Source organism: Lynx canadensis, chromosome D3 (assembly GCF_007474595.2).
Source record: "Lynx canadensis isolate LIC74 chromosome D3, mLynCan4.pri.v2, whole genome shotgun sequence".
NCBI classification, from domain to species: Eukaryota; Metazoa; Chordata; class Mammalia; order Carnivora; family Felidae; genus Lynx; species Lynx canadensis.
Genome location: NC_044314.2, coordinates 44,157,331 through 44,184,262, shown reverse-complemented (window position 1 = coordinate 44,184,262; position 26,932 = coordinate 44,157,331). Strand labels below are relative to the sequence as shown.

The 26,932-nt window shown below is 40.8% G+C and overlaps 1 protein-coding gene across 1 annotated transcript in view; it reads right to left on the bottom strand.

The window, feature by feature from the left end:
• The window catches only part of CDH2 (cadherin 2), a 214,340-nt gene extending 195,990 nt beyond the window's left edge, over positions 1-18,350 (bottom strand). Inside the window, exon 1 of the mRNA XM_030336771.1 lies at positions 18,248-18,350. Coding sequence (XP_030192631.1) covers positions 18,248-18,307 — 60 coding nt within the window. The 5' untranslated portion in view covers positions 18,308-18,350. The remainder of the gene's footprint in view (positions 1-18,247) is intronic.
• Positions 18,351-26,932: the final 8,582 nt, after the last annotated feature.

Sequence of the window (26,932 nt, the reverse complement as noted above, 5' to 3'; positions counted from 1 at the left end):
CCCCATAACTCTGAATTAATTTGAATAGCTGGCCATCGTGATGATTTATCTAACTCTGAGTCCTTGATAAGATAAACCCAACCCAATTATAACCATCATTCTTGTGAGAAAATAACATTCACAGCACAGCTTCCAGAAATGTGCTGCACTGAGAAGAGGGCACTGTCAATAACATCAGAGTTCAAAGTCATTCCTGAACTCGTTCTCCCAGTAGCACCCTGTCCAGTGGTGTTCTAATAGGTGAAGCAATAAAGAACTAAGCCCATGAGCCCTGCATGCTAACTCAGAGGTTACAGAGCTAATATCATCAGTTCCGGACTCAACTCTGGGGCTGAAGACCAGCATTTTTTTCCACCCATGGTTATGGTGAGTGATTCAAGGCTGGTATTTGGACAGTTTCACCGTGTAATCTGTAGAGGGGGAATGCTTCCTCTCCTCCAGAACTTCTTTCCATGTGGAAGGAACTCTGCTAACTCTTAACACTCCCACCTCTTTCCGATACACCAGTTAGTCCTACCCTGGGTGGCAGTTCTCAAAGTGTGATCTGGGGAGCACTACAGGTCCCCAAGATCCTTCTAAGAGAGTGATCTGAAAAGGCAAAAACTCTTTTCATAATAAAATAACATTATTTGTCTTTTTACTCTCAATCTCTCACAAGTGTAAAGTGGAAATACTCCAGAGGCTAGGTGATGTGTGATACCTTAACAGAGTAAATGCAGAAGCAGATACAGGAATCCAACTGTCTTCTATTAAGCCAGACACTAAGGAGATTTACAAAAATAAAAAAGCACAATGCTACTCTTCCCACGAATTTCACTTTTCTGCTTTGGAAAATACAGCTATTTTTCATAATAATTGGTATTTATGTTACATATATACTGGGTTTAATATTTTTAAATGAATTAAATATCCAATTTTCTCAGTTTAATTTCTAATTTGCTAAACACCAACAGATATTACCCACATCGCCAAAGCTGATGGGGGCACTCAATAATTTTTAAGAGTGTGAAAGGATCCTAAGATCAAGAAGTTTGTGAACTACTACCCTAGAGAGAAGGAGAAACTGAATTTATCTGAAGGCTGAATTCAAAGGAACAATCTGGGCAGCTGGTGCCCAGCCCTGCTCCCTACTCCTCCCACTGGGGAGTCACAGGCCACAAAAAACAAGGGTGGTGATCTCATTTTCCATGCTGGGAGTTTGCAGATCCCCGGCAGCATGTGGGGGTAGGGAAGGGTATCCAGAACTGCCTACAACTCAGTGTGCATGTCTGTGGAATTTTGGGGTTCCCCATTAGCAACCCACCAAAGCCATACCCTCCAGTGCAGCCCTTATCAGAACCCTGTGATATTTTCCTTTCCCAACGGTTGACTATGCTGGTTTATATTTCACTTGGTTTAGAACTGGGTTTAGGAGGAGAGGTCTTATTTATTGGGCCCCTTCAGAAACTTGCACTTGGTATACTATCTGGGGACCTTGGCAAATAATAAAAAACGGAATCCAACTTTGGGGAAGAAAATACTCATGGAGGTACTGGGTCTCCAGACAGGGGAGAAAGGATGTTTTACTATGGTCCTGCATGTTTTTCAGCTTGATGGTTTGCAGCGTTGATTGTGCAGTGTGGCTGGTTTTTATAGTTGGGCAGGTAGCTTTTAACATCAAGAGGCTTTAATTCCTAAACCACAGGGTATTTTGATCTTGCTGTGTGACCACAACTTATGGTGGTTATTCTCCAGGAAAGTGGCTGTTTACAGAGGTAGGGCCTAGAGCCGGTGACAGTGGACCTCAGGAAAAGCTGTAGGCCAAGGATCTCAGAAAAGAGGCGGGACATGTGGTGGCCTTAGCCAGATGATGAACACTTTTGGGTGAGGGCCCCTGCAGCTTGGCCCTGGCAAAGGCCTGAGGCAGCTCAGAACTGCTGGAGGCGTCCAGGGGCCCTTGGCTAAAGACGCAGAGACAGCTGAAGCACAAAAAAGGGAGATTATTTCAACATCTACTGCCTAAAGACTACTGAGCAGAAAAATATTTGCTATTTTTAAGAGACACTGAATTCCAGAACCCTATCAAGGTTCTCACTTGAAATTATTAATCTCAGGTCTAGAAGGCAGTGCTGGATTGGCCGACTCCACTTCTGGTCTGCAGTCAGCCGCAAACGAAGGCGCAACTTGGATTCTTATAACTGGTCCACAGGCTCAAGGATCAGTTTCCACCAAGAGGTCCCGACTGGTCTTTACAAATGAAGGAGAATTCCTGCCTTGCAGATGGCCTTTTTGGCCAAAGCAACTCCACAGCAAGTGGCGAGAGACTGAAAACGTCTGCTCCCAAGACACTATGTCCCACAGCCACCTACCCGACAGAGCCCACACTGGTGACAGCACCAGGCTGTCAGTCTCAAGAGGCTCACAGGGAAACGTAAAGTAGGAGGTTGAATGTGTTGGTTGTAAACCAAAACTCATCAGGGAGAGGTTCCCATTTGGAGGTTATATTAAGGACTTTGTACTTACCTGGGGAGAGGGGATCCACCCATGCATTCTGGGTTATCTTTGAGAAAGCCGGCATTTGAGATACTGCTATGTGCAAGGTTCGGAAACATCCGATGGTGGCAATCCCTGTCTTCTTTGAGGTGCCTTTCTTTCTCATCCAGAATATTCAATAGCTTTAATAAGCATTCATTTCCCCTTTGAACTCTGTGTTTCCTTCAAAGGTCAAGGATTATAGACAAGAGGCTTAGCCTGATTTGCATTTGGGTAAGCCTGTGAACCAAAGAAGGTTTTCTCCACCCACTGTGAGTCTTTCCCTCAGATACCCTGGGTTCTCTATTGTGGTCTTTGGGACACTTAGAGACAGGCCATGGGGTCATAACTGTGCCTGGGATGAATCTTCTAGGATCAAGATGGGTTTGCCTTCTAACTTTGTAGGCTATGCAATTACTGCTATGATCATCCCGCGTGCCTCATTAGGTTTAAGGACTCTTAAAAAAGTAAAGCTATTGATCTTCCAAGGCCTCATGAGGTTGGAAGTAAGACTGACCTGACAGAGGCCCATCTCCCTCTCTGTGGGTGATTGCCACACTTCCAGATGAGCACATGCTTGGTAGTTAAGAACATAAGTTCAACAGTTAGTCCAACTGTTAATGGAACCCTTACTCCCTACTTTCAAGTAGAGGGAGCTACACTAGCAATAGCACTGCTGACCTACATCGACCTCTCTGGCAGGTTCGTGTGAAACAACTGGGCATACAGAGTCCAGTACCTTCATTACCTCTTTTCTGTGGGGAGCCAGCCTGCCTACTCAGTGCAGATATAGTTATGCTGCAGGGGAACTTACAAGAGCAGGGTCCCCAGGTAGGAGGCTGGCCCTCACCCAGGACTGCTGAAGATGGGAGGCAAGGGGGAAATTAATTCGAAGATCATACATATTTAATCCACATTCTCCACCCCTGTCTTTGTCAGCAATAAAGGTTGTATTTTGGCTTTCGATCTGCTGACTGTTTTACCTTAATTGTCCAGAACTTAGATGGATAAGAAGCACCAATTACTAGGTTTCTTCAAAGACACTCAAATTGCATACAAAGTCTCAATATTACTGAATACTCTTAAAGGCCAAGGCTGAAAGGTCAAAACCAGGCCAGGCTTCATAACATCTTTATACCACCAGCAGGGTCACAAGCCCACCAGAATGTCTGAATGCTGAAGGTCTAAGAGCAGACAGCCAAGTCTCTTCAAGTGCTTGGGGTAACCCAGGTGCTGGGAACAGAAAGTCACACGTACCTCTGAATTACTCAGTGCCTACAATGCTGGGTCAGGAAAAACAGGGCAATTCACAGAACTGTCAACCATCCTTCAGCTACTTGCATGTCTTAAAATCACCACAAAGGGGCCATGTGACCAGTGACAGAAACTGCCTACTTCCATGGTAGACTACCCTAATTCTGGCTCAGTCTACTAAATTTTCCCATTCCTAAGGCCAAAGTTGCTCCCTGAAACTAAAATCCTTCAAGTCTTGATTCTAAAGTCCAAATTCTCTTCCAGGCTGCAACCTTCAAAATCTAGAATAGACAGGCTTATCTTGTTCCTGCTGCTCTATTCTTGCAGACTTCCAAGGAACTGGTTGTTACCAGCAGAGCAAAACACTGTTCAAGTCCTCAATGGCCACATCCTAGAGGTGTGCCTTTGAGTGAATGGGTTAAGCCAGGCTTCATTCAGACATTTGTAAAATGGATAGTGATGATAATGCCTTCCTATCTCAGGGAGCTGATGTGAGGATTACAGGAGACAATGCAGGTGAAGACCTTGGCTTGGCACATAGTAAGCACTTAGCAAATACTACATTTAATTACATTAGTCAGCTTTCAAGAAGGCTCACAATCCTCGACAACACAACACATGAGCCATGATGGAAAACGTTAGGCAAAAAGAACAGGCACTAATAATAGGCCAGGCTATAGACAAATTACAAAATTCATCTGAATCTATAGGATTCATTCAGACACCTCAAGGAAGAGAAAAAGGCCAAAACACATAAAAAGAAAAATCTTCAACTCATTAGTAACCAGGAGAATGAAAATGGAAACCAACCAGATATGATTATAAAGTCCACTAGACTGTTAAAATTTTTTGTTTGACTATAACACAAACAGAATTATGGAAAAACAAAAATGTACATGGCGCTGGTAGACTAATTTGGAAAAAATTCTGGTTTGCAACCCAGCAATTCTACTCCTTGGTACATATCCCAGAACAGTCCAGCATTCCATCACCTGGGAGCTTGCTAGACATACAAATTCTCAGGCTCCACCATTAGTTTATTGAATCAGAAGCTCAGAGGGTGGGGCCAGGAGTCTATGTTTAATAGACTTTCTGGTGATTCTATACAAACTCAAGTTTGAGAAACGAAGTCCTGGAGTATCCCTGACAGTTAACGCCCAATGGGAAGTACAAGAATGTTCCTAGTAGCAAAATTCTGCAACCGCACACACAAACCCATCAACAATAAGTTGAATAAGTAAATTCTACCATATTCTTAGCGTGCAATGCCCTAGATCAGTGAAAATGAACAAATTATAACTACATTAACTCAAATGAATGAATCTTACAGAATGCTACACATAAGTCATAAGAAATACATTTTAGATATATGTACACACACACATAAATATATACACACAATATGCATAAATACACACATATGCATGGTACACTAATGCATAAATGCATAATACATATACATTTACATAAACACATTTCTTCTCCCTTATATATATGGAATATACACATAAATGGTAACACTATAAACAAAAGTATTGAATAATTATTAGAAAAATGAAGACGGTGGTTACCTCTGGGGGGAAAGAGGGGAATGGAAACAGTATTCTGGAGACTTCCAAGGTACTGGCAATATTCCACTTCTTAACCAGTCTGATAGTTACACTGCATATTTGTGTACTTTAATTATTTTTTACACTGTGCATATATGCTTTATATACTCCTCTACAAATACCACATTTTAAAATAAAAAAGAGGTTTTTCTAAAAGGTTGAACTTCAGGAGAGCCTCAGGACTCAGTCGGTTAAGCGTCCAATTCTTGATTTCGGCTCAGGTCAGGATCTCACGGTTCGTGAGATCAAGACCCGAGTCAGGCTCCTCACTGATAACATGGAGCCTGCTTGGGGTTCTCTCTCTCTGCCCCTCCCCCACTTGTGCGCGCTCTCTCTCTCTCTCTCTCTCTCTCTCATACAAAACAAATAAACTTTAAAATCCTGCCTTGGGGTGCCTGGGTGGCTTAGTCAGTTAATATCCGACTCTTGGTTTCGGCTCAGGTCATGATCTCATGGTTCATGACTTCAGGCCCCTCATCGGGCTCTGGGCTGACAGCCTGTGATTCTTTACTTGGGATTTTGTCTCTCCCTCTCTCTCTGCCCCTCCCCACCTCCTGTCTCTTCTGCAAAATAAATTTTAAAAAAAAACTTAAGAAAACTAAAAATAAAATAAAATAAAATCCTGCCTTAATTTTTTTACCTGCATTCAAATAAATACCAAACCTAGGAACATAGGTTCTGACATCAGACTTCTGGCATTTGAACTCCCCTTAACAAAATCACTTTGGGCACCTTATTTTAAACTATCTGTGCTTTGGTATCCTCATATATGAAATAAGTATAATTTTTTTGTGAGTTAAATGAGTTAATACACTTAAAGTACTTAGAGCAGTGCCTGGCACATAGTAATTACTCAAAAATGATGTGCTATTATTAGGATAGGATGAAACTGAGTTAAAAGTAACATTTCCTGCATGTAATCACCAATAAATCATTAGCATCCATAAGAACAATGATTCTTCACTCTGTTTTTGCAGATTCTGTGCCACAGTATCAACCAACAGTACCTTCAACCCCCTCCTCTCTATTAGGTCCGCATCATCATGTTAAAAGCATTCAGAGATCAGTAACTTACTCTGGTTCCTTCCAGGCTAGTTCAAAACACACACACACACACACACACACACACACACACACACACACACACCCCAATATCAGAATATTAAAGAATTAAATCACAGAAGCAAAGAGACAGACCTGAAAGACACCAGAATAGCTTCTGTTCGATTACCTGTAATTCCCAAATCAAATTGCTGGCAGAATAACATTCCATATATATTAACCCCTTTCCCTAATCTTAGCAGCCTAGACAACATCTGTTAGAATTTAAGGAGGAATGTTAAAATGTGTGCCCTTCAGTGTGGCTTCCCAGTGGGGTCTAAGGGACACTGGTGGAGAGTTACAAGTTATCTTGCTATAATGCTGAACACAGAACAAATCTTTGAACATCTCAAGAGCTCACATTTATTCAAATAATTAAATGATCCCTTGACTGTGTTTGTACAAAACAGTGGTAATGACTATGCCTCAAAGTCTTCAGTTAAAGATCTTAAATCTTGCTTACTGTATGGAAGCACTTTTTAAAGTGATGTGTATATATTATATATTAACCCACTTGCTTTTCGTTAATAACACCTTACTATAGATACAATCATAAAAATGTCATGTTGTCTAAGTTCACATAACAACCAAGTGTCAGAATTGGGGCACAATCACAGGTCAACTAGCTCCAGAGACCCCATTCTTAACCATTGTGCTTTACTGCCTCCCTAGGCAACTAAATCAGTACAATTAAAAAGGAAAAAGAACAAGAACCAAACGTCTATGGAAATGTTAAACTTAATAAAGGCATTTCAGTTCAGAAGAAGAAATTTTACTTGACAAATTGATGGCCACTCATGTGTTAGGGTGTACGTGTTTTATGTGTGGGGAAAAGAAAGCAAGACTCACTATGCTCATACCACATACAAAAAGAAATTTCAGATAAGTAAATATCTAAATGTGAAAATATAAACCAATAAATACAATTTGATACAGCGTGAGGTTTGAGAAGACTGGGTTTGGAGGTGGATGGTCTCAACTTTTATATTGGCACATACCAGAATAGTATTCCAGAAACACATGGTGTGTGTGTGTGTGTGTACAGAAGAACCAACACTTTGCAAAATAAGAAATAAGAATCATGACAATATCCATTAAAAATGCAAATACTTAAAAAGTAACCCCACCGTTTTCCAAGATGCCTTTATTTTAGGTCATAAAATGTTATAAGCCATCTGCAGACAGTCCCTTGTCGTCTACATTTAAATATACCAGTATACCCCCTTTAAACATTGCTTCATAGAGACAGCCTCAAATAAAGGGAAGACCCTAACCCAAATCATGGATATCTCAGTTTCATTTACAAAAAAGTTAACTATAAATCAATTTGTAAATTAAATCAGTGATAATGATAGTCTCCCCAAATGTTCTTAGTATTTGTCAAACAGAAAAGACAGAACTGTAAATAAAATCTAATGCCAAAAACACAAATACCATACGTAAACAATTACTTTCACAGGAGAAAAACTATGTGTAGGAGCAAATCACAAGTGAAATACAAATTATATATCAATAAGCTAAGGACACGCAAAAAGTACCATCTCTTTAAATATTGTAAAATAAAGTCCATGTGTGTAAGAATGTAAATAAATTAGAGCTGCCTTGAAGCAAACAAACCTTTGGTGGGTCATTACCTCCAGAATTTGATTCTTTAGTCCTCATCAATATGCATGGAATCCTACACCTAGAATCTGGATCTACTAACCAACCATTATAAGTAGAGAGAAAAGGTCCCTAGAAAGAAGGATCTTGGCATAAACATGGCTCTCTGCATCCTTTGTGACAACCTCTCAGACCTTTAAAAAAGCTATACAAACAGAAAAGAGGGTCAACTGTACCCAAAGATGCACTAAACAGCTGGAAAACTAGCAGTTTGTGGCATTATAACCCCCCGATTTAACCTTTTTTAAATTAAAAATAAATCTGGGTAAGACCTCATTGAGAAGTGGGTCACTAGTAAGCTCAGAGAAGGTATTAAGAAGCATCAATGAAAAGATTAGACTCTGTTAACACCCAAACCTTCTGCTTGAAGACTTCAAATCAAAAAGACATTTAGTTCTTTGCCTCCACCCTCCTCCTGATAGAGGCTATAACTTACTGAGTTCCCAATGTTTTTGGCTTTTGGCTAGACAATACTGCCAAAATTGCAAGAACTATAGAAGAAATCTGAGTAGGAAACCCCACAAAAGGTGTTTCATGGCTTGACAAACCGGAAGTATGCAAGCAAATTTCAGCTGCAGTGAAACAATCACTCTGTTTTTTGTTTTTTAAATCAATGTTCAACTTCCTTAACTTCCTGGATATTTCTATAACATCCATGAATCTTTCCTGATTCCTGGCTATTAAAATATTATGACACAAATATATGGACAATCCTACAAACTGGGTGGAAGATACCAGACACAAAAGGGAATACAGTATATGATTTCATAAAATCCAAAGATTCCATAAAGAATAAGCAAAAGTAATAGATGTTATGAGGCAGAAGTCAAGTAAATACTTAGCACTGGAAAATGGTTAAAATTGGAGGAGGGTACCCATGCGGTGTTGGTGATGCTGTGTCTTGACTGGGTGCTGATTCAATAGCGTTCAATTTATGAACATTCAGCAGGCTATCTACTTATGAGCACTTTTCTATATGCATTTGATAGTTCTATAAAGTACGAGCGTGTATATTTATGTGTGTGTCAAATCTGAATTTTGAATTCTCTTCAGTACAATGGAAGCAGGACGTTAGAAGTTAACTTTGAACACGTTAGCACCAAATGGGACTCTACTGGGGGTGGATGCTAAAGGATCCACAAAATGCTAATATTTTGCTGCAGGAAACACATTTTTCTTTATTTACTGGACCAGAAAGCCACAAAGAATGAACTCTAGACTTTGAACTTTTGTGTTAACCAATTAAGACAACAAAAGAAAAAAAAATTAAAGTGGTCACAGTCTCTAGTTTAAAGATTTATGTTAAGCAGAGGGAGTGGATTATATCCCCTTTAAACTTAATATAAATTAATGGCTTTTTAGTCATTTATTTCAGAGTTCACTTAATAGCTTCCCAACCAACCAACAAACATCTTGTTGGAGATTACAGTCAAGCCAACTGTATCCGCCCAGTTACAATAGGTCAAGTTACAAACCAAATAGTTCTAGGCTTTCTCTTCAGCAAACAAATCCATGTCTGTACTTGGTCCCTCCACAAAACATTCACATGAATCTTTTACAGCCGGTCCTTTCAAGATGTGACATGTATATTTTAAAAGACCCCAAATAATTTCATTTGTGGGATAAAAGGTAATTCAGATGATCCAAACATGGAAAATGTGCCGCTAAACATATTTCAAAACTTGGAGTCTCTTGAATTTATTTTCACAGAAAAGAACGCTTAAAAAAAAATAGTATCAAAAAAAGAAGAAAAAACATGCATAGTCTGAGGGCTTCTAGGCTCTTAGGAAGTATTTTTAAGTTCCAGGATTCACCCATTAAATTTTTTTTTGAGCAGTTATCAGCATATTATTTTTTTATGAAGACAATTTGAAGAATATTATAAAACTGATTTTGAATCATTTCACTATGATATTTTCTTCTTTCTCTAAGATAACATTTTTAAAGTGAGTGAAAACCCTAACCAAGCATTACATTTTGGCTTCAGATGCCAACATAAATAAAAATATTTAAGGTCAAAATTAATAGAGAATATAACTCAAAAGTTGATGACTGAAAAAAAAATCTTATCAACTCGGTAAAGAAAAATTGAAATTCCTCTCTAATGTGATGTTCATTCTTTGAGTACCATATGAAAAGTGTCCCGGCCCCTGACAGAGGGAGGAAACCATGTGTTTTGCAGTCAAACTCCATCTACTCTGACAGATACGGTTTTACTTTGGATTCTCAGAATAACTACTCAAACTGTCTGAGTTCCACTTTCATCAACTCTAAAATGGGAATAAAACCACCTCTCTCACAGGGTTACAGAAATAATTAACAGAGACAATATATTAGTTTCCTTCACTGAAATTAAAAATATTGTATTTTAAAGATTTAGTACCACCAGACATTAGTTAAAAAAAAAAAAAAAGAAGAAGAAGAAGAAAAGAAAGATTTGAAGATGTGGCAGCAAGTATCTAAAGTTTCAATGGTTTTCTCTGGTATATGTGCTTTTCAGAGATACATGAATGACCTACTGACAATTAATAAAAATAAAATAAATTGTGAGAGGTCTTAAACTGCATATGTGGAAAAAAATCTGAAGGGCCATCCTTACTGAAAGCAGTACAAAAGTTCAGTATTTGATACAACAGAAGAAAGGTGAATAAGCTAAAAATTTATTTTCATGAGGGAGAAAAATGGTCACTCCACATTTCTATTTCCAGCAATTTCTGGAATAATACAGATTCTAAATTATGCCCCTTTAGTTAACCTTTTTGTTTTACTAATTTCTTTTACTAATCCACTGAAACATTAAACATCATATCAGAATGTGAGGAAGGGAATCTGGGTATAAATATTTTCAAACATCATGGTCAAGTAATTAAATTCTTTTAATTTTTTTTTTAATGTTTATTTTTGAGAGAGAGAGAGAGAAAGCGTGCACGCAAATGGCGGGGGGGGGGGCAGAGAGAGAGGGAGACACAGAATCTGAAGAAGGCTCCAGGGTCTGAGCTGTCAGCACAGAGCCTGATGAGGGGCTCTAACTCATAAACCATGAGATCATGACCTGAGCTGAAGTCTAACGCTCAACCAACTGAGCCACTTAGGTGCCCCCTTAATTAACACAAAAACCCATATTAAAACTACAATATGTATTAAGTATGCAATAGTCAAGTAAATTTTTTAAATTAACATAAAAACCAATATTAAAATTACAATACAGAGAAGTATATATCTTTACTCAAGTACTTATTTGTTTATTTTTGTTATACGTAGGTATATTTTGTAAAAGAAAACTTAAGAACCAATCATGGATCAACCACTTCTCCAAGCACCTCTATATATGATTGCCATATTGTATTTATAATAGCACTTCCTTTTAAATCGCTCTAGCTGCTTCAAAGGCTGTTTACACAGTTAATTTTCCCAATGCTACCTGAGAAAAACCCAAGTTAAATAGTTTTATTTAATCAAGGCAGGAGACCGAAACATCTGATTCCCTTACTAAATTTCTTCTGTGTTTCAAGTTGTAGATGGTAGTAAGGTCTTTAGACTACACTTTAGACCCCACTTTCACCACTAGAACAGATGAAAAATTAAATATTCGGTCAAAGGAATGTAAGAAATATTACAATGGTTTAACCAACAAATCTCTTAGGCACAAATAGCAGCACGATGTAGTCATCTTATGATACAACATAGAGACTAATCTATTATTTAACTACCCATTAATTTGGCCAAACTCCAATTGGACCTACTTGAAGCTCAGCCTGCTACCTGCTATAGGTTCTTCTCAGCCAAACTTTAGGACATTCTACTGTTAGTTTAGGTCATATTCATCTTATTCATACACTGCTTGCTTTCCTATTCTTTTGTTATAACTTCTATAATGGTCTTTGTCCGATATCTCATGTAGATCCCACTGATTACTTTGGCTGCCCTTCTCTGAAGGTTTTCTAGGTATGTGCCTATGCCAAAAACATTGGGTGGTTTAACAATCATTTTTTTTTTTTTTTGCCTTGGAACTAGAACTAAAAATGCTTTATTCCACATAGTAAGGGTTCTCAAATCTGACTGCATATTACACATAATATATTAAGTCATTTCCTACTAATGACATTCAGAGTTCAACAAATCCAATCCTTGGTAAGTATAAACAACGCTTCATGTGTATGCCATGATTACAGACATACCTGCAGAAAAATAACTAGAGAAGGACTTGTTAGGTCAATGGGCTATATTTTTAGTGCTGACCCATATCACTCAATTCAATGGTTCTCATGGAAGCTATCTTCTCTCAAAGAAACATAAAAGTACAAAAGGAATAAAAGGAATAATTTTTATTCTTAGTAGTATCACACTCTCCCTTCCTTTAAGTCTAACCCAAAAATATAATTTACTTTTAGTGGTAAATGCAACATAGTCAATGAAAAAAAATTATTTTTAAAGGTCAAACATATAAAAAATACAGATGATTTCTAACCTACCATATATAATAAACTATTGTTAATGACCCTCAAAAATGACATTCTACCACTCAGATAATATGAAAATATTTCCATTTTAGGTTAAAAATTAAAGTCATTCCAAAATCTTTATAAAGGAATAATTTGGGGGGATATTTTTAAGCAGCCTCAAGAGTCATAGAATTGGAAAGTCCCTGAGAGATCAACTTATCCAACCAGGCCCAATATTTTACTATTGAAGAAAATGAGGTCATGAGAGTTTAAGGGAGTAAACTACATCTGGACTGGATTAGAACCCCAGGCTTTCTGCCTTTGACACTAGCTCTTGCCCTTGACGTTATGTAACAGCAGCTTATTTGCACCGAGCAAAATTATTATACTTTTGATGCCCAAATCAGCTTGGATGATACACACACACAAAGGTATTAATTAGCTATTGACTGACACTTTATGCTAAACTGTGATAAATATTGCAGGAGACACATATGTAGATAGCAATCCTCTACATACATATAGTGTGTGTGTGTCTATATATACACACATATATATATGTGTGTATATATATATGTCTATGTGTGTCTATATATATATGTGTGTGTATATATATATGTGTATATATATGTGTGTATATATATATGTATATGTATATACACACATATACATGCAATCCAAGGGCTTAGGGGCTATAAGTACAGTGGAAATTCAGACAAGGAAGTGCACTGAGTATGAAAGAGAGTAACAAGAAATAAGAACTGAGAAGCATGTATTTATAACCTAAATTTTCCTTTCAAAAACTCTGTGATAACATAAATTGTAATCCTTAAATCCAAATCTTTTAAAAGGTCCCATTTAGCTCTGGAATTCACCTTCTTCTGAGTACTTTAAGGACATCACTTTCTCTATGGAGAAGATATGGCTCTAACTAAAACATTTATCTGTATATACCTCTTCCCTGGCATGAATAGGGTTAATCAAAACTTATCTACATTTAGTTAAATACAGGAAGACTAGCATCTGCTCGAATAAATTGAGATAATTTGCTAAAAAATTAAAATAAAAATAAGTTTTTGGTAAGGAAAGACAGAAATGTGAGGCATAATGATGTGTTGATACAAATTACATTTCAACTTAATAGTTCTTAACCCAACTTGAAAATGCTTACTTAGGTTTCTAGAAGGTATACTAATGGCAGATAGGAAATACTCAAATGACAAAATCCAAACTCCAAATCTATGTAATTTTTAAATGATTGACAAAATTCACCACAAGTCTGTGCAGTGCTTAAACTTGATTACTTTTTGTATTTGGGCCAAAGGAACAAATTTGAATAATGTTAACTTGGGCAAAACGGTAGAGTATATACATAAACATTACGTTTCTTAAATAACAGCTAGGATTTTTCTTTAAAAATCACTCTTCTAACTTACGAATATCCCTTTGAAAACAGGATGGGGATTTGAGTTCACTCAGGATTTTTTTAAGGTATTTTAAAGCAAGATTTACTGTTACTTTAAGTCTTGACATTTCCCGATTAATAACGCTAAAGCTTAATGAGGCACAACAAATTTAAGAAGTGAGAATTTTTAATGAAAAAGGAAATTAAGGACAGTTTGGTGCAATACACTGTCACCAAAATAATCTGTTCAAAGAAGACTTTAGTCTCTATATGTAAAAAATACAATCTAAAAAGAATTTCCTCTTAAAATCTCAGTCTGAACTTTTAATGAAGGTCAGAGCAGACTCCATGAAGGTATGAAAGTCACAAAGTACAATCTGTATGTAAATTCTGAACTTGCAATTGGGGCCTAACAAATTATATATACATATACATGTATATATACATGTGTGTGTGTGTGTATATATATATATATATATACTTTTAAAATATGTCCATAAAATATTTTAGGATAAAATATCTTAGGATGCACAAATTATTGTTTTCCAGATCACACCTAGTATGCTTGCAATGCGCCATCTATGAGTAATGACCACACGCTACAAGATAAGAAAAGGGCAAAGATATCTGTAACTGTAGCCACTAAGCAGAATAAACTGTGAACACCAACTATGTTAATTTTCCTTACTTTCACAAGAAGTTGTTAAAAGACACATGAAAATCAAATAAACACTGGGAATAAACATTTTTTGTGCTTAAAATGATTACTGCATCCTTGATTTTCTACATCCTAAAATAAAGTTTCTTTTTATATGTTTCAGGTGTTGAAAATTAATCTCTTCAAAGTCTATACACCTAACAGGTAAAAATCACATATGGTTTATGCATCTTTTTTCATATACCCTCATCCACAATTGAGAGCAGGACCTATGTGATAAAACTAAGAATCCAGAGGATCTATAAACATTAAGGTGATGTCCTTGATGCTTCATAACCCATACAAGTGTATTTAAATTAGAACAATGTGAATGAGAAAAACAAAACAGGTTTCTAGTCTAGTAATTACTGGGTAGGTAGTAGAAGTAAAATTGATTTTTTTTTTGTCTGATGATAAATCTATTTAAGGCCTTGAAAGTCACTTGTATAATTTAAAAGGGAAGCTTGTCATAACTTTGTGATATCCCTTGATCAGTAAAATTTAATGCTCAATTTCTGCTTTTTCATTTTGAGTGTAAAGGACAATGCTAATGCCATAAGTTAAAATGAAGAAGAATAGAGAAAAATCTTAAAGCTGAATACCACAATGTGCAAAATTGAGTAGAATCATGTAAATATAATAGGATAACTAAACTAATAAACAATCTCTGAAAGTAAAAAAAATGTTCAAAGTAAAACAAGAGATACTTCAGTTAACACGTAAAGGCATGAAGTTCTTTTGATTATTTAATGATTCTTTTTTGACTGGTCTGAAAAAAAATAAGATTGCTCTATATCTACCTTAGTAATCTATTCATTCACCTTCCTAAAACTCTTGTCTTCTTAGTCTGACTGAAAAGAAAAGAAAAGAAAAGAAAAGAATAGACTTTTAATAGCAGATGACTGCAGAGGGGCCATTTTCACCTTGCAGATAGATCTTTGTTATTCTGGTGTGTAAAGCAGGCCATTAGCACAAAGACATTTCTAATCTCAGTTGTACAATCCACATGGTGCACTTAACCCTAAAACTCATGTTGCATAAACTGCTCTGCTTCCACTCCTAATGACCTTGTCATTCAATGTTACTGCTTGACTTGCACCTATGAATTAGGAGACTGCTAAATAACTTGATGACAAAGTTATACTTTCCCCTTTCCTGGGGGTTTACAAAAGTCAAGGTAACATCCTAGAAGAAACTGAGAAAGGACATACAATGGTAAAGATAAGCACTTTATTTGCCGTTTATAAATGCTATTTTTTAAATGCTTAAAAAAGAAAATGACTTACAAAATTCATACCTGACTTCAAGGCGGATGACTAAGAGGAAATGGGATTGCTCCAGCGGTACCAAATTTAGCCCCATGGTATTAATGACCAACAACTTCCCTGCACAGTATTCAATTAAAACTTACTTTCGGATCAAAAAGTTAGTAAACATGCCATCTACTGCTGGACTCACACTCTGAAAATTTATTAAAAGTTCTTTGTAAATTTGTGAGACCACTCAATGATGTTCAAAATTAATACTTTTAAAAATAAGATTTTTTTGATCTATGACATTTCCTGTTCAAAAAAAAAAAAAAAAAAAAAAAAAGAAGGAAAATGTCTTTTGTCCGTAGGATTCCTAAGTTTATCTCGCCTTCTCCCTAACTTCAAACAATTGAAGTATCACTTTTTTCCTTCTTCCCCTTCAGTCTAACCTCTTTAGCAAACCCCATTTGAAAAGAAGAAACAATAAATGAAGTGACAAGAGGGTTCAAGAATGAGGAGTGTGCACTCCAAGAATAAAGGGCGGTTTTATAACAGGAGATACTTTTGTTAGCAAGTGACTGACGGGTCTCCTCCCCCAGTTAAAAGAAATTCCATCCACTTCCCAAAACTGCAGAGGCCAAAAACAACTAGTCTAATAGTTCTAAAACCCCAGAGTCCGGAGAGAGCCGAGGAGGGCGGACTGGCGAGTGGGGGAAGGGGAGAAAGACCAGCAGGAGACGAAAGAACAAAAGGAGAAACCCAAGAAAGGAGAAAGGAAAGACGGGACCCGGGCGTCCAAGAAGCCAGAGAAAAGAGAGCGAGCCAGAAAGCTGGAAAGCACAACCTGGGGGAGGAAAGCGCAGAGCAGGGCAGGGCGCGCCGCTCCACGGCGCACCATGGACAGGGCTCCAGCGGCCTCTGCCCACACCCCTCTAGGGGGCGGCGGGAGAAAGCGTGAGAGACCGCGGGCGCCGACCTCGTCCCGCCCCCGGCGCCCACAGTCCCCCCGCGGCCGGAGCGCGTCAGGCCCTGACCCATGAAGACCACGGAGGGGGGCGATCGGCACCATCTGTCCCTGCCCGGGCCGCCCCCGGCGCCACGGCACTTCCGAGCCGCACCCGGACTTTTCAGAGCGGCCACCCGCTGGCCACCCCCAGCCACAAGGGTGCGCTGCCCGCCCCCCCCCCCCGGTGTATTTCCCGGGGGACCCTGACCTGCATTCAGTGTGGACACGCCCCTCTCCTGCAGCAGCTTTGGAACCCATAGCGTGCGGGGGCATGTTCGGTACCCCCGCCCTGCTGCGGCGCGCGGCGTAGCTTCCCGGGACCCGGTCGGCGGACGGGAGGGGCCTCGGGGTATCCCCCCGCCGGACGCCGCGGGAAAGTTGGGCGGTCCGCCGGGCTGGAGACCGATGGCGCGGAGTGGCAAAAAAGCCTGCGACCTGCCTGAAGCAGGTGCTTTCTGCCGCGGAGGAGCCTCCTAGTACTGATTCCATGAAGAGGCTGTCTGGCGCTCTCCCGAAAGCGTGAAAAGTGCAGAGGCTCCTCGCTAAGGCGTCCCCGTGGACGCACGCAGGGCAGAGACAGCGTACACAGGGAGAGGAATAATAGCCGAGTAACGGAACTTCTCCCCGCCCGCCGGGATAAGGGGCGTGCGGGGCCAGGGGCTGAGTGCGGAGGCCCCGGCCCGTATAGACTCTTCGGGGCAACGGGATGAGGTTTTCTTTCCAGGTGGGACCGACAAAGAACACAGTGAGGGCAAGAAAACAAGAACAGAAGGCAACTCTGGGCTGGGGTAAAGACAATAGGACAGTGGAGCCCTCGGGCACCGGGAGGCGCGCGGGTGCCAGGGTGGGGTGGGGTGGAGGCACGTCCCGTAACTAAGACACGAGAGTGAGAATTCCTACTGCAAACTCGCGACCCATCCCTGCAAAAATAAACAAAAAAATTGGAGCAAAGTGCAAAGCCAGGGGCGAGAAGCGTAGAAAACTGGAAAACCTGGGAGCTATCCTGCCTCACCCTTCTGCTGCCTGGAGACACCCCCTGCAAGCTCGCCCGGCCAGGAGTGAAGAGCAGAGGGGGCCCGCGATCTGTTCCTTCGGGACCCGCCGGGAATGGCGCGGGAGACCAGCCGGCCCGGCCAGCCCTGCCCCTGAGCCCGGCCGAGCCTCGTGCCTGCGCAGCTCCCGACCGCGCGGTGCGGCACCTCCCTTCCCGGGTGCGCAGCCTGGCCCCGCAGCGGCGCGGGGAACAAAGGGACCCGGCGCCGCCCGCCCCACCCCGCCCGCGGCCCGGCCCGCGGAGACCGCCGCGTACCTGAAGCAGGGCCGCCAGCAGCGGCAGCAGGGTCCGCGGCGCTCCCACTATCCGGCACATGGAGGCGGAGAGGGGCCGAGCGAGGAGCCGGAGGCGGCGGCGGCGGCGGCGGCAGCAGCGGCAGCACCAACAGCGGCGCGGAGAGACGGCTCCAGGCAGTTTCCACCCCCTTCCCTTCCCCTCCCCACCCCACCCCCTTCACCGCTGCTCTCCTCTCCCCGCCAATGGAGAGCGAGCTGATGACAAATAGCGGGCCGCGGAGTCCGCGGGACTCGCACCAGGAGTAATAAAACAGACCGAGAGATCAAGAAGCTGGGGAGGGGGCGGGGGAGGAGGCGGGCGTGCGTGTGAGGGTGTGAGAAAGGGAGAAAGAGAGAGAAAGAGTGTGTGCGTGTGTGTGTAGGCGGCCGCGGTGGCAGCGCAGGCGGCTAGGCTCCGGCCCTAAGCGCAGCGGAAGCCGGGAGGGATGCAGGCGGCGGGGACCTTGGCCGGTGTAGGATGCGGCGGTGGAAGTGGAGCGGCTGGCGCTCCCCAGGAGCTCCGCAACGCGAGGTTTCGGGCTCGTGGCTTTGCTTCCTCTGGGTCCCCTCTCCAGGGCCGCTCTGCAAGACGAAGATGCCGAGGAGAGCGCCGCGGGGAGGGCGCTTCGGGCCGTGCGCGCAGCGCCCACAAAGGGCAGCAGTCCCGCCGCCCGGAGCCTCTGCTGCGTGGGGGCTGAGGGCCGCTTCCCGGCCCCCTTTCCGGCCCCCCGGAGAGTTGGAGACTGTTCTCTGGCCTCGGCCGCGCGGGGGTGAGGTCGGGGGTCGGCGCGGCCGCTACTGCCCCGGCTCCGTCCGGCGCAGCTGCCGCCGCGGCCGCCCCTGGTGCCTGCGCGCCAGCACCCGCCTGCCGGTCCTTGCCCGGCGCCGCTCACTCGCGCGCGCCGCCCCACCCCCCGCCGCCGCCGCCGCCGCCGCCCGCGCACCCTGCTCGGCCTCAGCGAGCGCGACCGACGCGAGTCGCAGCCGCCACCGCCGCTCTCCCCGCGCTCGCCGCACGCGCTGCCAGGCTGCGCGGCCCTCTCTCTTCTCCTCTCCTCCCCGCCCGCTGCCGCCGCCACCGCCGCCGCCGCCGCCCTCGCCCCCGCCTCCCTCCTCCGCCGAGCTTCCCCGCCCGCGTCGTGGCCAATCGGAGGCCACCGAGCTGCGGCTGTAGCCGGCCAGATCCACGGCAGCCGTCCGCCCCCGCCCCGCCGAAGCACCCCGTTTTTGCTGCAGCCCGCGGGGGGTCGCCGGAGGGAAGTCTGGGGTGCGTGGAACACCGCCCCGGCAGGTGGAGGGGCTGCGGGAAATAAAATAACTTGCACAGGAACTTGATGGTTGGCAGGTTCATCGTTGGACCGCGATGAGGAATTAGAGATTAAGAAGGGAGGGGGAATGCCTCCGAGGTAGCCGAACGCACTCTTCTCTTTCTGTTTTGTCATTCTTTCGAGATAGATGATTTTTCTGGGTAGGGACAGACACAGCAAACTAGCAACGCAGGCAGAGCCCACCCTGGCCATTGTTGTCTGAGGTGCTTGCCATGAGCCACCTGCGGGCCAGGGAGGGCGGAGGCCGCAGTTTCTCTTCGGCGCTAGTACTTCTCCCACCTTTGCAGATGTACTGGAATAGCCCAAGTTTGTGTGTTGTTTCGTTTTCTTTTGTTCCCTCTGGGAATTTGAGAGTGCGCGTTATTTTATTTGAAGTCTCCCGTTTTATATTTCTACTCGTTAGTGGTACTGTTCACAATTTTTAACAAACAGTTTTCAGGGAGTTTGACTTCCTTGCTTACACCACCTTCCAACATCATCAACAAAGAAAAGCAGAAGAAATAGAAAGAAAGGGGTAAACAATCTAAAAGCCAGAACTGTCTGTGAAAATAGGATTATCTAAAAGACAAAATGACATTACAGAGTTCGCACCCGGGAAAGGAGTTTTGCTTCCTCTCTGTAAGGCATGAACTTGGAGTGGGACACAAAAAGTGAGAGCCTTTACAAGTTTGGGTCACAAATATTTGTGAAATGGAGGGAGGGGTGAGGAGTAACTGATTTGGGCAAGATAATACATTTTTTCCAGAACTTTTTTTTTTTTTTTAAGTATTACAGGTAAATAAAAATACCGGTTTTATCTAAGCGTTTCCATACTCTGGAGGTCGTCGAACTTTGTTGCAGTTAGTGAACATTATTCCTCTGCTTTGGGTAACTGAAGTATTAACATTATTTGAATTTGAGTTTCCGGATACTAATCATTTAAGAACTTGATGATGAATCTCTAAAAATCAAGTACTAATTTCTTTGATATGAGTGATGCAGCTTTTAATAATGTACAATTGCTGGCTAGGCTTTTAAATTTTTAATATTCATAGGGAAGCTTATTCAATTTTAATTAAAACATAATATTGTAGGCCATTTTTAAAATGGATCTCAAAAAAATTTCCTGGATTTTCCTCTCAAAAGAATAAGGAAGGTCATGTTAATTCAATTTAAAGATGAAAGGTGAGGCTTGTTCTTTCTCTTTCTCTTCTTTGCTAAATATTATTGTCACACCATTGCTAATCGGCCTAAAAGTTCTCCTTGCAATAGGATATTTATAAGTTCCAATTTCAAGGAACTGTACATAATAGTAAAACATTCAGTAGCAATATGGATATACTGTTTGTTGTATTACCAAGTGGCATTTATAGAACCTGTCTTCATGCTTAAGAATTAAGCTTTGATCCTGGACATAAGACCTTAGTTTACATCCTCCCCACTCCCAGCAGTAGCCATTGATGCTTATTGCTGTTCTGATTACTTTAAAGTTAGAACAGATTTCAGCCTGAATAACTCTATTGCTTGTTAGTATTATTTGCTAGAAGCTTTAAACATCATGCCCTTATAAATTAAACTCTTACTATGACTTCAAAATCTGCTTTGGAATGCCTGTCAGCTAACTAATTCTCTGATTCCAATAGTTTTTTGATCATACAGATAAGAACTTGCAGCATTTTTTAAAAATTTGGCCCAACTTGCATGGCTCTCCTTTTTCAATGGTTGTGAATTGCTTTGGAATCTTGTCTGAGATTAACTTGATCACATGGTCAGCCACATCTTGCTAATCAGCCTTTTATCACAAGAAGGAATAGCCTAGTCTAAAATCATGTTATTGGAGACTTTATGCATCCATTTGATGTTCATAAAATTAGATCTAGTGTTGACTTTGGCACGCAACACATCCTTGCCTCCATTGTACCATAGTTAAGATAATCTAATGGGGCCATTCATTTCACTAGGCAAATGGTGACCGAACTCTTAAGATTTTCAGCCTCTGATCACAGCACTGTCAGTCAGAAACTAACTTTCCATCAGCCTAAAGAACTCCAGGGCTGCAGGGGGCTTGGCAGTGACCCAGGGAAACAGCCAAGTGGTGGGGAAAAAGGGAGAAGACAAGAAAATAACAAAAATTAAGTCTGAGTTCATACATTAAAAATCAGTCTAATCCCTTGATTTCTGGCCCATGGGCTGCTGCTGATTTACTACAAGAAGTCTGCAAATAAATATGTGCACCAAGCATCATGGACAGACTGAATAAACCATGTCATCCATAGCCAGTCTTCATAGATAGATAGATAGATAGATAGATAGATAGATAGATATCATGATGATGATTCAGTTTTAAAATTTTATTTCAAAGTAAATCGTAACAATTTTTTGTTCTGGTGTATCTTCTCAAACTGGAGATGCTAAACCTACAAATACATCATGCCAGTGTTTTCGTATAAAAGGGTCCTCACTTTGGAAACAAACCACAAATAGTAGTAGTCTGCCTGCAGCCCCCCACATACAGCCTCTCTTCCCAAATGCCCAAACACTTGTCTTTACCCTGCAAAGGTCCTTCCCAGATACTGAATGAAGGCACTCCTTCATTTTTCCTCCTTCTTTCAACCTCCTTTGCAAGCTAGGATTGACCCTTATCCCTTAGGAAATGTCCTGCACGTTGCAAGTTTCTCCCCAATTAGCTTTAGTATATTAAAGCTGACCTTGCCTGGGTAATACCCGTTTTATAGAGTTATGGAATGTTTTAATTAAAGTTAAAGACGATCTATGCAACCCCCTTATTTTCTAGGAACACTGAAGCTTAAAGAGGTTCACAAGGCTACCCACTGGCAAGTAGGGAACCCCAATGAGACACAGGTTCTCTTACTCCCTGTCCTATGTGAGCTCTTTACATTAATCTCAACAGTCCCTTTTAACTTTAGAAAAATCAATGATATGAAATGAGAGGAAGGTTTAACAAAAACAAGAAAAAGAAAATTTAATGAGGCTGGGGATTTGTCCTTTATTTCTCTTAGATATTTTGTTCTTTGCAGTGTACGTAACATGGGGCACATAACTGCTTTTCTCTCTGCGGGTCTCAGTTCTCCGGTGCCTTTTTCAGTGTGATCATCTCACCATATTTAGTGTGATTCTGGCGTTTCAAGATTCATATCTTTCATACAACCTGGCTGCTGAGTACAAGCTGGCTGTTCATTTGGCACTCTACCAGGGAAGTCGCGATCTGTCCCAATACTAGAAAAAAACCCGGCTTTATTTTTTTTAACCTACACTTATTTGGGGGATATTATTTACCTTTCTTTCCTTTATTTAAAATTTTAATTTTTTATTTTTTTTCTTTTCTTTTTTAGGTTTTTGGGGTATTTGTGCTTTTAGTATTTGAAAATCAAACTCAATGTTTCCATGGAAAATATAACCAAGTAAGTAACTTGAAGCACTTATGGTCAAGTAAGTGAATAAGGGAGTGATAAATTTCCATGACCAGGGAAGCAATTCACAAGCAGCCTTTATATTACAAGGGGCACCCCTTCATCCCCCAGAAGAATCCCTTCTGGAAGGTAAAAGGGCATAATAAACAGATTATGATTTTGAATTCAGGGGGACCTAGCTCTATGAACTTGGTTGAGTTTCTCAACATTTCTAAGGGTCTTTTTCATGATCTCTAAAATGTGGATAATATATCAGTTTTTCTTAAGAAAGCCTGATGTGAACACAGTGGAACATAGTAAGGTATTGGCATTTTATGTATGTGTGTATTACATAGCCTTATTTCCATTGAGGATTTGGAATGGAGTTACTCAGTGAATGTTCCTCTCACCTCCTGCAGTACCGTTTGCAATGAAAACAAACAAATAAGGCTTTTGGGGAGGCTCAGATTTTACAAAGCAACACAAAATCTCTAATGTAGATAATAATGGCTGAATAAATATTCTACAGACTGACAAAAGTAATAAATATTTGGTGGCTTTAAAAGGTGCATAAAAACATTAAGAATATTAAAGTATTAGTAGGAAACTATCTTAAATGTTAATGTATTGATTTTATATAGGAAAACAAACTCATTTTTGAATTGTCTCATCAATTGATAATAGCAAGACCGGTACTAAAACTTACTTTGCTTAGAACCTTTCTCCAGAGAACCTGATTTGTCATTTCTCGAACCACTTTCTGTGCGTTCCCAGAGTCAAGATTTCACAGTTGATTTCAGAGCCCTGCTTGAACATCAGCTGTATTTGAGAAAATATAATTTGCATGACATTCAAGAAATCCACCTTCTGCTTGGGAAGCATAGGTAGTTATGGGATAACAGCAGCACTTGGGATTACTTCAGAATCAGAAGGCCTATTTCTCAAGATAAACGTTTCTGCAGAAAATAAAACAAATCATGCTGAAGACTTTGGTAACATTGGTTGTGCCAAACCTTTGCCCTTGTGTCCTTTTAAAAGCAAAGATCTGCCTTCTGGAAGTTTCCAAAATATAACTGTCAGGGTTTAGAGGATACTAAAACATATTTAGTATCTGAACTTATACTGACTCTGTGCCCTTTCCTCCAGTGAAATTCAAGGCAGTTGATAAAGTATTTTTTGGACTCAGGAGATCATTGTTCTCTTCCCAGATCTATGGCTGGCTGGATAATCTTAAACATGCCACTTAATGTCTTTACATATTTTCTTACCTATACAACCTAAATAGTTCCACTTTCCTCACAAAATGCTGAGTGGTCTAAGAAAATAATGTCAGTAAAGCCTGTTTAGTTCTTTAGAGAGAAGTTTTAGATAAATATATGGTACTCTTTAAGGCTGTGGATTCAGCTATCACAAGAGGAATGATTATTTGGTACCTAAAGTTAAGTCACATTTTTTTTAATGTTTATTTATTTTTGAGAGAGAGACAGAGCATGAGTGGGGGAGGGGCAGAGAAGGAGACACAGAATCACACAAGCTGTGAGATCATGACCTGAGCTGAAGTCAAGCTACTTAACCGACTGAGCCACCCAGGTGCCCCAAGTTAAGTCACATTTTAATGATGTGGCACAACCAACAAGCTGCCTTGTGCTTATTAAATCATTCTCCTTTTTTCCCCGGACTCACCCACAAGTTTAAAAAATAATATATTTATCTGCCTATTACAAAGCCCAACACATGCTCATCCATAGATATTTGAGAAAATTATATTCAGTTAAACACACCATAATCATTCATAGAGGATTTCTTATATTACAATACAATCTGGGAAGATACAGTCTAGGTTATCCATTTAAATAGTGAACGTAAAAAATCAACAATAGTCCCATTTATTACAGAATTTACACTGTATGTCACTGTGATTCATCCTTTCCATAGCTCAAAAGAGCTGAGTGATTATCATAAATAAGCATTTTCTTTCTGGGAGGTCTATTATTTTGAATCATCCTTGAGAAGCTTTTTAGAAAATCTATTTGTGGGAGATGGGAATATTCTCACTTCTAAAGTAGCTGGCCAGCCAATAATAAACATGTATTTGTGTTATCCAAGCCATATGAAATTTCAAACCCTTTGAGGCCTACTAGAACCTGAAATGACTTCAGGCGAAGGAAGAATTCTTCAAGGATTCTGGTCCTCAGGACTATGAGGAAAGGGGTGAGCAGCTGGCAGGAACAAATGAGCACAGCTGGACATCAGAAGAAGGAAAGAATCAAAGCATCTGAAGTTTGTGCTCTGTCATGAGAGAAGGGGCTTATGATGTAGACAGAATGTTAACTATGGCTAAACTACAGGCTAGGGGCAAGATCTTAATCCTAGTAATTGATCAATAAATGTTCAGTTTTCGAAGTGAGACATACCAAAAAAAAAAAAAAAAAAAAAAAGAGAGAGAGAGAGAGAGAACATGGAATTTGGACAAGAGTGTGGGATAGCCTTGTAGCATCCAAAACTGACAGGAAGGTCCACATAACAGGACAACTGATAAGTAACAATCATCCAGGGCGGTTCAGAATTCTCTCCCAGAATTTGCACATCTCTAGATAAGGCCATGTCATCATCAGCAGTAAGAAAGTGTCACTCTGAGATGCTTGCTGGTGGGGATGTGTGCTGCTATTCCCAGTTCTCAAATTGTTACATCAAGAAATATTAAAAACCTATTATACTTCAAAAATTCTTCCTCTTGAGTTGTTTTTATAAAGTTGGAAATTATGTAAAATGGCTTTTGGTAGTTATAATTACCAAAAAGGCTATAGCCTTTTTTTTTTAATTCAAAATAAACCCTATCCATATGTTAGTGAGATAGTATAAGAAGATATAAGTTAGCTTCTTTAATTTTTTTTATTTTCTGGATGTAGCACCTCACAGATGGATCCTTAATTTTCTTATCTCTCTCGTTTTTCTCTGTTCCCTGCCCCCTTCATTCTCTCTCTTTTATATACATTTTCTGGCAGATTTCTTTAGCTTTTCTTCCAGACTTTCTGTTGAATATTTGGTCATATTTTTGATTTCCAAGAGTTTTTGTTTGTTCTCTGATAGTTTCTTTTATAGAAACTTGCTCTTGTTTCATAAATGTAAGAGCTTCTCTTATCTTTCCATACTACTTTAAAAGTTTTCTTCCATTTCCTGAATTATCTCAGTTTACTCTCTGTTGCTTTTCTTGCAGTGTTTATTTTTGTCTCTGTCTTTCATGTCAGAGGCTTTCTTGGGGAAGTGGATTATATTCAGTGTGCAGAATTTCACTCGATCCTCCCAGTTTTCCTTAAGCCATCCTACCCGGCCTGCACTTTGCTTCGGTGATGGGTTCACAGACTGTTTCTAAGATGTCAAGAACCTTCTTAGAACCAAAGTCTCCTAACCACTGTCTTCTCACACTCTGATGAAATAGGAGTCATTACCCCTCCACTTACAGTACATGCCTATGCCAGTATGGGTCCTGGAACTAGTTTCTGCCCTGGAGAAGTATTTAAAGGGACTCCCCAGCTGAGACAGGCTCAAGCCACACTGCACTCTGCTGGTGGCTTGACCTTATTTTTCTCTTTCTAGATTTATCTGTGACTTATTCCTTGACAGAGGTAGGAAGGAGCCCTAGGTGATTATCTGGAGGCTGGATGCCTGCTGATACTTTTTCCCTGACTGGATATATACACATCAGTCCCCAAGTTATCCATGGAAGCAGCTTAGGATACCATTGTGATCTAGCCTTTACTGAAGTTCATGAAGAACCCCCACCACCACCACTCCCCACTGCCCTGTTATTCTCCATGTTCTGGGAGAAATAGTGTTTCCTTCACATATTACCTAGTCCCACTTCACTGTTTTAACACCTATAGTTTGCAGCTTAAAACAAACAAACAAACAAACAACAAACAAAACCCTTCTAAATCCTCTATCCTC